General features: G+C 40.3%; 1 protein-coding gene across 2 annotated transcripts in view; it reads right to left on the reverse strand.

The window, feature by feature from the left end:
• LOC147020178 (laminin subunit alpha-5-like) overlaps positions 1–16607 on the reverse strand; it is a 189715-nt gene that overhangs the window by 141498 nt on the left and 31610 nt on the right. For both annotated transcript variants that reach the window (XM_085895279.1, XM_085895280.1), the window contains exons 15-20: positions 14677–14814; positions 10925–10974; positions 10601–10700; positions 7534–7586; positions 6611–6716; positions 3213–3312 (exon numbers count right to left, since the gene is read on the reverse strand). In XM_085895279.1, coding sequence (XP_085751405.1) covers positions 3213–3312; positions 6611–6716; positions 7534–7586; positions 10601–10700; positions 10925–10974; positions 14677–14814 — 547 coding nt within the window. The remainder of the gene's footprint in view (positions 1–3212; positions 3313–6610; positions 6717–7533; positions 7587–10600; positions 10701–10924; positions 10975–14676; positions 14815–16607) is intronic.

The raw sequence follows: 16607 nt of genomic DNA on the forward strand, positions 1-16607 counted from the left end.
ACAAGCAGTCATAGGCTGGTACTTACGAAATCGTCAACTTGACCTCTGACCTTGTCTAATAAAAGCATGAATCAGTCAGAAGCCCAAGGGGAGCTTGAATTCTGAATTCATTGTGGTCTACGATTTTACACTGTGGTTTGCAGATAATGAGTCCCAGACAAAAACTAGATTTCTTATAAAAATTCCATTTTTTGTTTTTATTTTTAAAAAAGTGATTCAGTACCAGCAGGATATGCCAGATAATAGGTGTATTACTTTTCAGAAGAATCTGATAAAAGACTTATTAATATATATACATATATATATATACATATACATATATATATATATATATACATATATATATATATATATATATATATATATATATATATATATATATATATATATATACATATACATCAGTTATTCATCACTGTTCCAGAATTTCGACAAAAGAGTTTTAAGCATCCTAAGTGATCGCAAAAACTGAAGACAAAATTAAAATCGAAGTTAAAACGAACTCGGAACGTCGAGCGAAGCAAAAAATCTCCATTTCTCCACGCAAAACCTTAACGTCACTTAACGACGCGTCTGCTCGAGCGCACTGCATCATGGGACGACCCGTGATGCGTCGAGTGAAATATTTTTTATACAATCTTAAAACGTCTCCAAAACATCCGATTTTTACCAGAATTTCGACAACCGAGTTTTAAGCGTCCGAAGCGATCGCAAAAACAGAAGACAAAATTAAAATCGAAGTTAAAACGAACTCGTAGCGTCGAGCGAAGCAAAAATACTCCATTTCTCCACATGAATTTACGGAATTATGTTTGACCTCACTGTGACCTTGACCTTTGACCAATTTTGACCAAAATCTAATCAGCACTAGCCATCACCCTCCTGAATCACGTGGTGTAATTTGACATTGGTAGCTTCTTCCGTTCTTGAGTTATCGTGCCTACAAACAAACAAACAAACAAACAGAAACGGAAGGCATCAATATACTTCCGAAATCTTCAGATTTCGTAAGTCACAAACAAACAAGAAAGTCATTGTGCAGAGCATGATACTTGCAAAATCACAAAAGCGAATTTGGCCATAAAAATAATTGGTGGTTGAATTAATTGACCAAATATGCAAATCCTCTTTGAGTTTTAAGTCAATCGGATGAAAATTGACATTTTTAGAAACTTGGCTGATATCAACCTTTTGCCTATGTCGACATTTTGGCCAATGTTAACCTCAAAAGTAATTGGAGGTTGAATTCAATGCCTGATGTGCAAATCTTCTTCAAATTTCAAGTCAATATGATGAAAATTGAGGATTCTACAAATTTCACCTAAGTTGGTGACCTTTGGATGATGTTTACCTTTTGCTCTATGTTGACCTATGGCCTATGTTGTTGAACTTTTGGCCGATATTGACATCAAAATAATTGGTGACTGAATTTAATGAACAAATATGCAAATCCTCTTCAAATTTCAAGTCAATTGAATGAAAATTGAGGATTTTAGAAATTTTACAAAGTTGTTGACCTTTGGCCTCTGTTTACCTTTTGACCTTTTGACCTCAAAAACAATAGGTTTCTTGCTTATGATGAATTATATCAGGTTTTGAAGCTTCGTTAAGATCGGTTTGAAATTGTGACCTGTAGGTGGTTGACAAACAAACAGACAGACAGACAGAATAACACATGCAACCAACCAATATACATGAAAATCTTCGATTTTTGCAAGTAAAAAGTCTCGCTGTTATATTTGGAAATTTTTTACGCAATTGGTTAATTCATTCATTACCTTGATGATATGTGGGGGTTGTGAAACCATAATTACTCATGTACAGTTTAAGCCACACTTTTTTTCCACAAATATCTGATCAAAATTTTGGGGTGCGTATTATAATCCACGAGAATTAAAAGTGAAAGTTCTATTTCTCCAGATTTCTCGCACCAACAAAATGTCAACCTTCGTTACTGGGTGCCACCGTCTTTGAAATGCAATGCATTGTGTGACATCTTATCCAATATTGAAGGTATATTTATTGTTTTAAATAACAATTATTTCGATAGAAGAATTAAAATTGTTCAGTTATAAAATATTATTTTGCTTTGAAAAACTTTTAATCTAAACCTTAAAAATATACACCGCCATAGCAGCAAAATAAGTTTGGAGATAAACGTGAATTGCATTACAATGGACTTCTTGAGAATTACCATAATGTAATGACTCGCTAAAGACTTGAGAGTTACCAACAAGCTCTTACTGGGTTAATCTGATGAATGTCACACATCACTCAGTAATTGAGTTGTTGGTACATTTAACATGCCATGTCATTCATCATATTGTGTTTCATACAAGTTGGAAGTCATCCATTATGCTTAATTAAACACTATCTACTGATTGACAAAACACTGCTTTTAAGTTAACTAAATTTCCAGACCTGAGTTGCATCAAGAGGCTGCCCTGAACTGAATTGGAGTTCAATTTTGCTGGAGTATATTTTTAGGGTGTGGGTTATACATATCGACTAGTACATCTATCTTTCCATTGGGACCATACTCTGTGCAGAGCGTTGGTGCTGCCTAAGCAGTCTCCTTGGCTATTGGGAAAATTCCTGGATGGGTCGCCACTCCGACATAGGATACCAGCATGCTGGCACTCATTTTGCCGACCTTGGAAGGATGACAGGCAGAGTCAACCCCACCTGGTATTAATTCAACAGCCGAGTGGGATTTGAACTCGGGATCTTAGGAATCCAAGCCCATCACATTAACCATAAAGCCAACACCAGGCATGTAACTGGTATATCCCTGAGAATTATATTTGAATAGTGCCCTGCGTATTATACATGATAGCACATTATACAAGTGATTACGATCGTTACATCTTTGCTAATCAGTCTTAGTTTCCCCACTTTCTTCATCTGCTTACCTGATTTTTTAACGTTTTAACTTTTTGCTACATTTCTTGCCACTTTGCCAGTAATTATTTATTTTGTATATTTACTACACAAGCTTATATAGTGTCATTTGGCTTTGATTGCTTCCCAAAGTAAAAAAAAAAAAAAAAAAAAATGGGGGGGGGGTAGATGTCTTAGTGTGGTGAAGTCTTCAGGTAGAAACAATGCCATTGAAACCTGCCATGATATAGACATTTACAAGTTCAATTGAGATTTTAACACTGCCTCTTTTGGCTCATTGTTCATCACAATATCTTGTGGAGATCTCTTACTTGTTACATTTAAGACCTGTCACTCCTGGTCGGCAGGTACAAGCTCCAGTCACAGCATCACAGCTGAGGTCCACTGAACCACCAGCGTCACAGTTACAACCTGCCAGGAGAAAATATAAATCAGTTGTTTGTTGTAAAATCAGCAACACAGCTCCACAAGCTAATTTGATTACGATTATTAATAGCTGGTTAAGTCAATTTATAATGGTACACAAGTGTTACAACTTAATCCCATATTGTTCTTTCTGGACCATCCTTTATTGAACAACCAGCAATGTTAACCCTTTATTTTTATCCTATACTTGCAAATATTATTGTGTTAAAGAAGTAGTAGTAGTAGTAATTAAATTGCTGTATTTTATGCTCATTTTTAGAAACTAACTGAAATTTTGTTTCATTCTATGCATGACAATAATAAGCATCAACGCATTTGTGGATTTCATTCGATCTGAAATTTGATCCAAATATTTTTTATTGTATTATGTTTTTTTTATAAAAGCTTTCTTATATAAATGCCAAGCACACGTAATGTTAATATATATTAAGAAATAGTTATATCATGAATTGACTGAATATAGATGAGATACCAGTATCTGAATAAAGGTAAAAGTACAATATTTATGAAACACCAACTTATATTATTACCTCTGCCGCCAAAGGTGGAAGGAGGTTGTGTTTTTACCCCTGTCTGTCTGTTTGTTAGTTTGTTTGCAGGTTATGTTAAAAAGTTATGCATGGATTTGGATGAAATTTTGTGGACAGTTTCGGTGTGTGACAAGGACGAGCTGATTAGATTTTGGTGAAGATCTGGATTCGAATACGAGTGTTTTCTGATTTTTTAAATGATTCTTCATTATTGAGAGATGAGGCCGAAAATTATATATAGCATGATATTTCGAAAATCTATTGGGCCTGGTATGTTGTGCTGGATCAGGCATGGCGGGGCAGAGGTATGCACTCTACCAAGTGCCCTTCTAGTTACCTTAGCGATCCACCGAGTGTGTAAATAATTATTCAACGACACTTTCATTAATATCCTAAATACATTAACTTATATTTGGTGTAATCAATCATACCAGTCCCTTTTTGTCTTCAGCTGCGCACTTTGCTGATTTACTTGTTTTACATGAGTCATGAAGCAAGTGTTTGTTTGATTAATTTTGTTTGGTGCAGATAGGCAAATGCTGTCAAACTTAGCTGTAGCTGTACATTGTGAGCTCTTGGCCCTTGCATTGATTTGTTGTTCTGGCTCTTGCTTTCATTTGCTTTGGCCCTTCCTTCAAACGTGAGAACTGTGTCCAACTCAGTATTTAAGCACTGTTGATGTGTCCTTCAGCTCTCTAGGTAATGTGGGTTTTAGTAGCAAAGCTTGCATTTGACGAATCTGTTGTCCTTGTTTAAGTTGCAGGTGACAGGTTATGGCAGGAATTTGGAAGTTGGCTCATGGTTTGGCATACAATATACAATGGCGTACTTGTAAAAACTGTGGGATTGTTAACTTCCACCAACAAATGCTCGTAGATGGGACACCAGGCTTAACATTTCCTTCACAGGATAAAGTTCACACTGATGTAACATCCTGCGTTCACAGCACCAGGGTGGCAGTTTCTAGTCGGATCAGGAAATGAACCCAAACAAGACAACTTCCCCTGGGCTATCGTACATACCCCTCCATGAAACGTACCCCCTTGTAGTGCTACCACATGCTAGATGCATTATTCTGCCTGCATAGACTAAGCTGTGGGGAAAGTTTCATATTACTCCTCACGAGCTGCACAAATTTTCTATTGTTCCTCAACTGATGAAAGTACACTGATTCACAGCTGTTTCAGGTCTTGGATAGTAGATTAGTTTCATATAATAGGAGACAATGGTTGTACTATAATTAGTTTACCACATTGGACAATAAAGGAAGTTTGCTCAATGGGCTCGAATGGCTGTGTATGGATGTTGTGCAGAGTCTGAATGGTGAAACCTTTTTATCTTTTAAAGGACTCTGACCCCTGAAGTTAAAGAGGAAATTTGGAAAGTGTCCAGGGTATGATCACACAATGGGCTACTATTTTCCAAATACATCATTGAATTTAAGATCCACAAGCAAGCGCAAACAGCCGGCTTAACCCCACCTCAAAAAAATATAAATCTATGAAATGGTGCAATGCCCTGACTGAAGATCCGGAAGACTTTGAAGACTGCCCTGACTGAAGGTCTGGAAAACTTTGAAGATCCGGAAGATTTGACTTTGAATATCTGACTGAAGACTGAAGACTGAAGCTTAGATTCTATTCTACCAAGAATCAGACCCAGGCAAGACAACTTCAAAGTGAGTACAACACCACCAACCTTCAGAGATGTCCTCTCAGTCCACTGTAGAATGAACTTATAACGAAATACAAGGAACTATGATGCAGGAGGAGGTCATCAGGTCCATCATGCCCCAGCATTTCTGAGAATATCCATGTACATGAACATCCACGAATATCCATGATGAGCACCTGCATGACGGATTCCCAATACCTCTGCATACCTTATCTAATTCCAGTTTAAACTTATCTACTGTTTCTGCTGCCACTACTTTTCCAGAGATAACATTCCATGTCTTAACTCCTCTCCAAGTGAAAGATCCTTGTCTTATAACAATATGAGTTTCCCAACAAGGAACTTCAACATGGGAGGAGGCCATTAGGCCCATCAAAGCCTGCACTAATATACCCAACTTACGGTTGTTTGTTCATGCTCTATCCTTTTTAAATGCCGAGTGTCAAGCAAGGAAGCAGCACGTACCATTTTTAAAGTCTTCGGTATGATTCGGCCGGGGTTCGAATCGCTGACCTCCCAGACTCAGAGCAGACTCTCGAACCAATGGGTCACCGATTCTGGTATAAATTTATTCGGAGTCTCCTCTTTTTAACTCTTAAGCTATGGTTACTGATCCTATCATTGGCTATTCTGCTGAAAAAATATCCGCACCTATTTTGTCCATAATCAGATTTCATTATTTTCTTAAACATCACAATCAGATTCCTTTGTAATCTTCTCCTTTATAATGAATAAAGTCTGGTCTCCTTCAGTTGCTCCACATAGCTCGCCCCAGAATCAATCTAGTTGCTCTGCACTGAACTCTATGGCAGCGATGTCCTCCTCAGATGTGGTTACCAAAACTGAACACAATATTCTCAGTGAGGTCTCACTAAATTCCTGTATAGTGTTAACAGTACCTCTTTTAATTTATAACTTACCTTTCAAGAATACAATGTAAAACACTCTGAGATTTACCTTTCCCTGCCTGGCACTGTGTTGACTACTTACCTCCCGCATATATTACCACCTACATATCCTTGTCCTGTATTCTGCTATGTGTTTTTGCATGCTGTCGTAGAGTATTTTGTCACACTCACTTTGACAGCCAAAATAGCTGGCACCATGCGAGGAATAGTAACCAGGCAGGCATTGATCACAGGTGCGACCGGTGACTCCTGGCTTGCAAAGGCACTGCCCCGTGAACTGCACAGCACACAATCATAGTCATTTTCTCTGTACATTTTAGCTTTGTTTAAGATTGTATAAATCTGCATGCCATGTTTATGAGCTTGGTGACCTTGCCAGCCATAGAACCACTCTCTCAGCATCACTCATTATTGTTCTAAAGGATCAGAGAGACTGTGAGGACCAGAGATGAGTAACACTGCCAAATTGGAGGCAATGACTTGGAAAGTCATTCATGCGACTATCGTGAGTGTTCTCCTCCAAGGCAGAGATCATTCGCCGCAAGATAATGATTTTGCAAGGCATTGTGATCATTCATAAGTTATTCCAAGCAGACAACATAATTTGCTTTGTTTTGATATCGTTTTTAAAAAAAAAATGATTAGATCATCTGAAAAACTTGATGACAGATGATGGTTGAGTACAACTCCAATGATAATCACCAATCACAAACCAATGATTTAAATTTATTTTTATCATCATAATCAAAAAAATGATTTCTGTAATATCGTCCATTTTATGTAAATATTTTAAGTTTCAAGTTCATGATATCTGAATGTCAGCAAAACGGTGAAAGATTTATCTTTCGACAGCAAACAAACAGTAGATTGTAAATGAAGAGGAGCATGAAACAGAGTTTGTCCTCACCCACTTACACACGATGGTGTGTGTGTGTGTGTGTGTGTGTGTGTGTGTGTGTGTGTGTGTGTGTGTGTGTGTGTGTGTGTGTGTGTGTGTGTGTGTGTGTGTGTGTGTGTGTGTGTGTGTGTGTGTGTGTGTGTGTGTGTGTGTGTGTGTGTGTGTGTGTGTGTGTGTGTGTAGGTTCAGAACACACCTGGTTGCATTCTGCATACCCTCCAATGGTCCCATTTGTGTTACAGTGACAACCTGTAGGACACATACAATTTCACTATTTATATCCTCATTTAAAACAATCACAACTCCAACCTGAACATCTATGATGAGCCCCTGCAACAGTGAACACATTTAGAAACATAATCATGTCAGATCATTCCTTGATTTTTCTCTTTACCCACTAAGTTTTCTATTTGAGAAGGGACTCTTTGAAAGTTCGTGAAGAATTTTGTATAGTGAACGTTCAAGCAGGACAAGAGGATTAAGCCTGTTCGGCATTGATATCCGAACACTTCTCCATGAAGCTGTGACCCAATGTTCAATTCCCATAATATAGCATGTGGATTTGTCCATCCACTAATTCCCTTATAATTCACGAGCAGAGCCTACCCATAGCTTCGCTGACGGACCAATTAGTCACCCTGTTTGCCAAAAAATTTTGGGTGAGAAAGGGAAGGAAAGGAAGATAAATTTACCTGTATATAGAGTGCTTTAATCACTCCGCATCCTTACGTCCTGCTCTTCCCGTTTGCCCCCCCCCCCCGTTTGTCCTGATGTCCCTTCCCACTGGAAATGTGTCACACACGGTGACAGGCTTTGACAGGCCCCTCCAATTTTTTTTTTTGGGGGGGGGGGTGGCAAAAGGAAGAAATACAAATTTACCTGTGCAGAGTGCTTTAAGCTTAGCGTTGCCCAAGTAAAAAGGAAATTGTATTACCCCCTGCCACCACAACCAACAACCATGTGGTGTTACACGACACAAATTTACATCAATAATTATACCCCCCCCCCATTCACCCCACAACCCCGTAAGAGGCCGTGGCCACAAGGACTATGTTACACCCCACGCAGAGTTGTATTTGCACCCCGAGTTTGTTGTTTGTAACTTAAAAGATGTGGCCGTGCATAAGGAACAAAGAAGACAGAGAGGGGAGAGAGAGGGGGAGAGGGGAGAAGAGGAGAAGAGGGGAAGAGGGGAAGAGGAGAAGAGGGGAAGAGGGGAAGAGGGGAAGAGGGGAAGAGGGGAAGAGGGGAAGAGGGGAAGAGGGGAAGAGGGGAAGAGGGGAAGAGGGGAAGAGGGGAAGAGGGGAAGAGGGGAAGAGGGGAAGAGGGGAAGAGGAGAGGGGAGAGGAGAGGAGAGGGGAGAGGAACGGAGGAGAGGGCAGAGGAACGGAGGAGAGGGGGAGAGGAGAGAGGAGAGGGAGAGGAGAGAGGAGAGGGGAGAGGAGAGAGGAGAGGGGGAGAGGAGAGAGGAGAGGGGAGAGGAGGAGAGGAGAGGGGAGAGGAGGAGAGGAGAGGGGGAGAGGAGGAGAGGAGAGGGGGAGAGGGGAGAGGAGAGGGGGAGAGGAGAGGGAGAGGAGAGGGGGAGAGGAGAGGGGAGAGGAGAGGGGAGAGGAGAGGGGAGAGGAGAGGAGAGGAGAGGGGGAGAGGAGAGGGGGAGAGGAGAGGGAGAGGAGAGGGGAGAGGAGAGGGGGAGAGGAGAGGGGAGAGGAGAGGGGGAGAGGAGAGGGGGAGAGGAGAGGGGGAGAGGAGAGGGAGAGAGGAGAGAGGAGAGAGGAGAGAGGAGAGGAGAGGGGAGAGGGGAGAGGGGAGAGGGGAGAGGGGAGAGGGGAGAGGGGGAGAGGGGAGAGGGGAGAGGGGAGAGGGGAGAGGAGAGGGGGAGAGGAGAGGGGAGAGGGAGAGGGGAGAGGGGAGAGGGGAGAGGAGAGGGGAGAGGGGAGAGGGGAGAGGGGAGAGGGGAGAGGGGAGAGGGGAGAGGGGAGAGGGGAGAGGGGAGAGGGGAGAGGGGAGAGGGGAGAGGGGAGAGGGGAGAGGGGAGAGAGGAGAGAGGAGAGAGGAGAGAGGAGAGAGGAGAGAGATAGCATATATATGTATACAGTATATTGTTGCATTTGTGGGCTGGGGGTTAGATATTGCCTCAGAGCAGATAGGAATGTACAGAGTAGCATGGTCCATGTACAAGTAGTTAACCAATTTCGATGTAATAAGTAGGGACACAACATGTCAGCTTAAGGATCGTATTGTTTGAATGTGCACCATACAGGGGGTGGTGTGTGGCATTATCAGTTAGTGATTATGGTGAAGGAAATTGTGTATAAACCCTGATGTAAACCTCTACGGGGGCTCCAAGAGACTTGGCAAGAGGAGAAGAGAGGGGTGGAGCTATGAATGCTGCCTGAGAGGTGGAGATTGGATCACCTCCAGAGCGAGAGGAGGAGCGTTTTGTCGCCTCCTGAGGGGCGGAGCTATGGATTTCGTCAGAGGGGCAGAACATTGCCAAAAAAAGAAGAGGGAGGAGCAAATTGGGCGGTAGGGCACATCTAAGAGGATTGAGTTCTGAGGAGAAAAGAGCTGAGGAAAAACTTTTGGGAGAAAAAGAGTGCAGAGGAGAGCTCCAAGTGGATCGTCCTGTTTTGCCTGCCATCGCACTGCCCTGTGTTTGTTCGTCTGCCTGCTACTTGCTGCCCATCATCCAGCCCATCGTCCTCCTCATCGCCTGCTCGTAGCTGTTACATGACCATCCTCCCCCCTCGGCTACCATCAGTGCTGAGTCCCCGGTTTTTGTCCCTTTCCCATATGTGATTGAGTCCAGAGTGAGGCACCTTAGTTTCTTTGGATTCCTTTTATTCTCATTGTATAATTCATTATTTATTGATTGTATTCCCTTCCTTCCCTCCCTACCCGCCATCGTCTCCTCCGTCATGATCGCCATCCCCTAGTCATCTTCTTTAGTTCTGGGAAATAAGCCCGTTGATTTTAACAAAAGCTTTAAGGTCCTCATGTTTCTCCTCAGTTTTCATGTGCGCGCTTTCCCCCATAATTCGGAACATCTCCACATGAGCTAAAACAGTTCGGTACATAGTGGGATTTTAACCTCCCAACATGATGAGCTAATCATTAGTTGAATCGTTGATGCTATAATATAAATGCAAAAGGTGGATTGATGTCTGTTTCCTAGATGTGATATACTGTATGAAGAAGCTCTTCCATGAACAAGATGCACTGTAAAAATAGGGTAGGCAGTAACTATTTTTCTGCACACTTACTCTGACATCCAGTTGGATTTTCCCACTGTAGGTTCCAAAACAAGGGCTTGCAAGAACTGCATGTTTGTCCCAAAACATTAGTTCGACACCTGCATGTGTCCTGCAGGCCACATGGTGGTTAGCACACAATGACCTCATGGATATTACCACATATCCCCAAGCAAATCTCATAATCGTATTAAACCCCAAAAATTAGCATCTCATGTTAAACTGCCTGTGGAAGCACAAATTATTTCTCATTGAATATTTTAAAATATGATAACTATTAAAACAATAAAATATAATTAATAGTCGGCTAATAGTGTGACACGACCAATCACTTACCATATTATCGTGATCAGTGGAAAGGGAACCCGCAGGATCACAGGTGTGAGCTGAAGAAACCAGAAAATGAAAGTGAGAAAGGCTTTGACTTTGTTCATTTGATATATACTAGTATGCAATTATATAGCGACCACCCATGTCGCCTACCGGCTTGTTTATCTATAAATGCGCATAATAAATCGAGAAATTATTAGAATACAGTAAGTCATCACTATCCGGAAGTGGTGCGTGCCCGTACAGAATGTTTACATGCATTCCACGAATTATCGCTTCCATTGAAGTAACAACTGCTGTGATGCACACACACAGAGTTAATAAAAAATCCAAATTAAAATCAAGTTTACCTCCCTGTATTTGCTTGCCATGACATTCGCTGCCATTGACCAATGCCAATCCTACGCAACGGTAACTAAATGGCACCCTTTCGCCATCGGCCACGCCTACGCAGCAACGTGTCTTGTCATTGGTTTGTTAAATAAATGGCCATAACTTGGGAAGCACTTGTCCGATTAATATCAAACCTTGAAAAGGCAGATACTCAGGTCCCCAGCAATATACCTGGCAAGTTTCAATTAGATCGGACCAGCGGTTGTCGAGAAACAGCACACACACACACACACACACCTGGAATATATATATATACACATATATATATATATATATATATATATATATATATATATATATATATATATATATATATATACATATATATATATATATATACAAATATATATATATACACATATATATATATATATATATATATATATATATATATATATATATATATATATATATATATATATATATATATATATATATATATATATATATATATATATATATATATATATATATATATATACACATATATATATATACATATATACACACACATATATATATATATATATATATATACATATATACATATATACATATATACATACACACACACACATGTATATTTCAAACAATGGTGTCAATATTCATTAGGCAGAGCAAGGATAGATTCCAACAGTATGCCAATGAGGTTGCAATGGGGGCTTGAAGTCAAGTAACAACATAATTCCACCACAACATATTTTGTTCCATCTTTCCTGTGCCAGGTCACATCAGTACAAATGGCATAGTTCTGTAACAGACTTAAACATTGAATATTCAGCTGATTGAATTGTGGAAGAATTGACTTAATGTGGTGCGAGATGTCACCTTGTATTCTCAGAATTAAACGCTTTGGAAACCTTAACTTTGGGATCTTTTATACCTCTTTGATCAACTTATTAACATCTTGTTTCGACATCTCCATACAGGATTGTTTTTTTTAAACATCTTTCTCATGCACTCAGAGGTTTAGTGCTGGAATGGGTTAAGGCTTGTTGAATTGTACTCATTGGTATATGTTCAGAGTTGTGACCTGTCCATGATTACTTCTTAGCAATGGAAGCGTCCACATCTTAGAAACATATTCTGATATACTGGTAAGAGTATGGCACCCCTTTTTATGATAGAGGAGTCGACCAACTTTTTTATGACTAAAGAGGGTTTTCTTTTTATTTTCTTCAGAGTAACTTTGAGGAGGAATAGCATAGTTGACAACACTACATCGTTTTCATTACTCTTAGGACCAAAATAATGAAAAAGAATGATTGAAATCCATCCACATGCTCCCAAGATATAAAAAATTATTGTAGATTTGAAATGTTCCACTCCCCATCCCAGGAGCCCTTGAGAAGTCACCATGGGCCTCAACAAATCACAAGGTGGCAGAAAACACTAATTGAAAACTACCAGGAATTGCCAATCAAAAAATGAGCAGGAATATCCAAGCACAAACAGCAAGGAATCACCAATCACAAGTAAGTAGGAATAACTAATCAAAAATCAGGAACTGCCAATCACAACCAAGTGGGAATCACCAATCACAAACAAGCTGCAGCCATCGATGGGAAACTCACAGGAATCATCAATTGCAATCCAGCAAGAATTGCTTTGGGAAATGAGCAGGTTTAACCAGTGGGAAACTTGCAGGAATTGCCAATCACAAAATGAGCAGGAATCTCAAATTACAAACAAGTTTCAATTCCAGCAGAAAAATTCCCACAATTGTTGATAAAGCTTTCCCTCTGATTTTATCATTACGTGCGAAGAAGTACACAATAAATTTCACTCAAAATCACATCTACTTGCAACTGCTGTGTTGCACCTTTGTCTGTGACATAAAAACCTTTATTTGCCAATGTGATAATTTGAAGATCCTCATTCAGAAAATGCAGAACTGCTTTGGGGGCTATATAGAGCCCCTTTCCAAAATAAATGCACAAATAAAACTGCACTGGAATTATCCAACATGGACATTGTGAATGAAACAACTTTGCAGTGGAAATTTTACTTCAGAGGTGCATCTCAACTTGTCCATCATGACCATACCTTGTCTTATTGACCTGTAATAGCATTTTGGGAACCTCCTCGATCTGGATACACATCTTAATCCTTTCTTGAAATCAAATAATTTGTCACTAACATTCAAACAATGACATCATAGTTAACAGGTCTGTCAGGTGAGTTATTACTCACAACACAGCCGTAACCATAGGCCTGGGACGCAAGCCAGGTGCGTGAGTATCGCGATCACCCCTTCTGCGGGTTTGTCTGTTTGGCTGTAGAATAACTGGACAACAAGGCTGGCTATAATTGCTAAATTTGGCACAGAGCTTAATATTGTGAATGTCTTGGACAAGTTCAATTTTAAGCTCACAAGAAAAAATATAAAATCAAAATTACTACAGGGATAAATTCACTCACATTGCGGCCACGTGACAGTAGGGGTCAGTGCCCTCTGTGGTGGTATTTCACCAAGAGAAACACTTTGGGGGAACGTCGAGATTCAGACAAAATGACAGTACCCAGCAATGCAATGCCTGATCTAACTTCGTCCAAAAAAAAATCTGTTTGTTTCATGCATCTCTTTTTTAAAAGATCGTTCCAAAATCGTCAGTTTCCCCGAAGAGAGTCGGCAGGTTTGCAATTGCGCAAATGCATGGATAAACCTCGGCGGTGACGAAAAATGCATCTCAATGGAGCATCATCAGCTCTGGATGATTCAAAGTTCATGAACAAAGCGAATATAGATCTTCTTCTCCTCTTCCTCTTCCCTTTATAAGGGGTGAGGTCCGATGGCACTAAGCTTCTGCCCTGCTTTGACCACAGTACTCCTCCACCTCTCTCTGTCCTCAGCCAACTCTCTCCACTCTCCAACAACCCCTACCTTACAGATAACCCTCCTCACACAATCCACCCATTTCAACCACGGTCTACCTCTTTTCCTCCTACCTTGCTCCCTCAACCTATCTGCTCACTTTGCCATTCTCTCTTCCCCCATCCGTACCAAGTGTCCAGCCAATCTCATCCAGCATTTCATCAATCTCCCCACCAAGCTCCTCTGTACACCAATCTACTCCCTCAGTTCATCCATCCTCTTTATATCCACCCTCTTCATTCCCACTATCCTCCTGACAAAGTTGTTCTCATAAACCTGCAGTCTCTGTTGTTGTCTTTCCCTCAGTGCCACCATCTCCAGACCATAAAGATAGGCCGGCGTTAAACACATGATAGCAAGTGAATAGACAGTGCTCGGAAACACAAAGCAAGAATTGATAATACCCTTTCAATGTCCTTTTTGTCAAGACTGCATGGGGTAAGGTGTTCCATGAACTCTCTAGTTTGTAAATGTGTTGTTGGATACCTACTCTGGCAACTGGGGAATCCAAACAAGCCGGCAATGCAGCGGTCACAGCGATGGCCGGTCACACCTGACCGGCACAAGCACTCTCCGCTCTGTGAATCACATTCCAATGAGATGGAACCTTCTTGGCTGCACTCACAACCTGTAAGCAGGTGCACACATGTGATCTATTATAACAAAAGGATACTCTCTGTTTCATCCAAGAATTAAGCGATATCAAAAGCCATAGAACATATGTATTGACAATGCCTCGTTCACTTTGGTGTGTCGTTATTTAATATCTTGTCGAGCCTCCCGATGTCATAATCACAAGTTGGATTATGGCTGTAACATACACTATTTCGTTATCGGTTAGATGAGGGACCTTATACAGGAGTGAAAATTTAACTTGGTTTTCAAAACAAAAAGTTGAGGCTTAATGGGTTACATATCAACAGATGATGAAATAAAACAAACCAGTCAAACAAACATCAGATACAAGTAAATATGAAGGTAAAAAGTATAATACAGCCAAACAACCAGTTTAGGAGAAGATTATAAAATAGTTTACATATACAGCAGCGAATGCGATGCAAGTTAGTTATCCACTAGATGACTAGAAGGTGATACCACCAAATTGATGCCAAAATTCCATGTGCTGGTTGTGATGACATTTCCCTGAAAGTTCATGGGCATACATTCTGAGTAAACAGTGTTGAGTATGTGGCAAGCTGTGCCATTATCCAGAGGCATTATGCTTGCTGATGCTGCAGCAAGCAGCCTGCCTCAACATGATCAGGAAATTGTAATGTATTAACAAAATAAAAAAAAAACATCGAGGATACAGCCCCAACTGCACCTTCAAAATAGGAGGTGTGATTTTTACATTAAATAAATAAATACATGAAAATAATATGTTGGTAGTGGAGATAGTAAAGTATCAAACTAAAATATGCGAGTTGGTGTCTGTCTGTCTGACGCAATACATTCAGTCGTTACTTATCCAATCTCAACCAAACTTTGCCAGAGGGACAAGGGGTCACACAATGGAGGCTGTGGAGACTTAATTTCCACCTTCGATGAACTCTGTGTTAAGATGTATAAATAGTTTATCATGGGGCACACCAACTGGAAGTAAAAATTATAATAACCACAAACTGGACTATTCAGTCAATTGTAAATGTGTTGTTGTGTTTTTGGAATCGCGATCCAATGTATTTCCAACATATATATTCTATCCAATGTATAATTACCTTTTTTAACAGTTGCTACTGTTGTTTAACACTAAACTAAAATACATTTGGAGGTTAGCCGACATTCTTGAGGCATTCCATGCTTATTGCATCCCCAAAAAGATGAATGGATCCGAGCCATCTCAACTAGCTATACCTCTAGTTAGGCCGCTAAATAGGCCACAACGATCTTTAGCTCATAAGGGTGCTTAAAAGAGTCTTTACGGATGAATGATGTTTCCCGTTGCCCATCTGGTTTTTTTTTTCTAGCCATGAGATTATATGTGGACTGTATATGGATTGCTTATAACATATTTTGGGGTCTCATACGTGACTTCTCCTGGTGATGGGTTCAAGTGTGATGTGCGATATTGCCCGTAACATCCTTACTGGCCAATTGTGACCTTGATTCAACACATAACCCCACCCCATTCCTGACTGTGATTAGCATTGTTTAATACTCACCTGAAGGGAATTTGGAGAATATTGGATGAACTTACACTTTGGTGGTGTATAGGCTAAGAGTTACTGGTCCACACACCTACCGAAAGCATAAACTTATTATAACCAGTTATCCAGTTTCATCAAGTCATGGCCGACGTCTGGTGACATTCATGATCAGCTTTCTCCAAACATCCCAATGGCTGACTTCCGATTTAGAATTTTACCCTAGAATTTGAAAATGGCCACATACCATCAGATGGCAGATGTACAAACTGCAGAA

This window comes from Eptatretus burgeri, chromosome 9 (genome assembly GCF_056783735.1).
Source record: "Eptatretus burgeri isolate ZD-2024b chromosome 9, Ebu_testis_v1, whole genome shotgun sequence".
Classification (NCBI taxonomy): Eukaryota; Metazoa; Chordata; class Myxini; order Myxiniformes; family Myxinidae; genus Eptatretus; species Eptatretus burgeri.